General features: G+C 39.0%; 1 protein-coding gene across 1 annotated transcript; it reads left to right on the top strand.

Annotated features, from left to right (window-relative positions):
* Positions 1-462: 462 nt before the first annotated feature.
* On the top strand, positions 463-1,311 carry BATDEDRAFT_93330 (uncharacterized protein; the record flags this gene model as incomplete). The annotated part of the gene is made up of 1 exon (XM_006683512.1): positions 463-1,311. The coding sequence occupies one exon, from the start codon at positions 463-465 to the stop codon at positions 1,309-1,311; it is 849 nt and encodes a 282-aa protein (XP_006683575.1).
* Between the last annotated feature and the right edge of the window lie 328 nt (positions 1,312-1,639).

Raw genomic sequence — 1,639 nt, 5'->3', positions numbered from 1 at the left:
TGCAAGTCACTGATCATCAATGTGACATTGTAGTTGAATCATGTCAATCAACTGTGATTGTAAACCATACAATATCACAACACATTGATGATCAACTAATAACTGAATGTCAGCTCAGTTGCATAGAGTCTTGGCTTGTACTGGTTTCCTAGGCTGTAGCTCACTGACCCTTTTGGGGTAAATAAGGGCGGGAAGCTACACAATCGATCATACAACATTTGGATGTATATCCGAACAGCGGCTCGACAAAGGTTACAGGCCAACATATAAAAGCAGGTCCTTTAAAGTTTGACACTGATAGCAACAAACTGCTACCAACCCTGTCAGTAGCACTAATCCCTTAGGAAGGCTACCCAAGAAATATGCTTTCAACACTATACATCCAATAGCTGATATAAATACAATTTAGACCCAACCTGTTGAATGATAATCGTCTGCAACTTTTTTAATCAAACCAGTAAAATGAAACTATCAGTTGCTGTACTATCATCAATCCTGCTTGTTTGTTCAGTTACTATCGCCAATCCAGTTGTTCCCAGTACGACTGCAAGTACAGACCATGTCTCTTTGACAGCTGCTCCCAGTTCAACTACAAGTACCGAGTCTAACCCTTCTGCAACTCCTATTACAGACGGTGTAAACTTGGATGGTCTTGTTTCACTTTCAGTTGACATGAAGAGCTTGCTCAAAAAAATCGTAAAAAAACAGCATGTTTATACTCAACAAAAAATTATATGCGAAGCAACAGAGATTAAATCTTATAAGCAGCAGAAAGAAGTCAAACTTCAGGAAATAAAAGTTGAAAAGTCCAAAAATGCACTTTTGAAAAACAATGGCGATCTAAGATACAATGTTAAACTTCAGGAGGTTGAGCGTAATCTTCGAAACGGAAATTCCAAACTTGCCAAGCTTGAAAAATCAGAAAAGGAGTGCAATATTCACTGTAATCGCTTTCTTTATGAACTGAATCTCCTACGAGAGGAACTCCTAAAGTATCTTTTCGGAGACCTTTGGAATTCCCGACCACTTGATGAGCTACTTTCGCGTATCGACTCACATCCTGTCGTTAGGGAATATCTTCAAGGACTATGTGTCGGTAAATCATCAAAATGCAAAAATAGCTTTGGTCAAGATTCTGGTGCTAAACAAACCCCACAACAAGAGCAACAACAAATCACACAAGAATTACCAGTAATGCCGCCTGAATCTCGTTCCTTTGGGCAAAGAGCTTCCTCTGGTATACGTGAGGGTTTCTCCAGACTTGGTGGTAGGCTTAGATCGCTTGTCAATCGAATCAGGCGTATCAATTAATACAATTGATTTGAATTCTAATCTGATCTGGCTCAACTGTTTCAACTGTCATTCTGATTCAACTTGCAATAAAATATAATCGTCATTTGACATTGGATATACATACACCATGACATGTGTGACATGTGTGATTGACTATAACTGGTGTGGATTACAATCGATTGTGCATGATAGTTTGATATCGATTGCAGTTGTTGATCGATACTCGGACTACCCGAGTTTGTATTCCTGGTTGTATTCATGACTGGATATTTGATTGGATACTTGACATGACTGGTCATATATGGTTTGCATCACAGTCTGGATTGTACAATGATCACTGTCCAGA

This window comes from Batrachochytrium dendrobatidis (genome assembly GCF_000203795.2).
Source record: "Batrachochytrium dendrobatidis JAM81 unplaced genomic scaffold BATDEscaffold_220, whole genome shotgun sequence".
Lineage (NCBI taxonomy): Eukaryota > Fungi > Chytridiomycota > Chytridiomycetes > Rhizophydiales > Batrachochytrium > Batrachochytrium dendrobatidis.
Note: the sequence above shows the minus strand (reverse complement) of the source record. Positions and strands in the feature narration are given on the sequence as shown.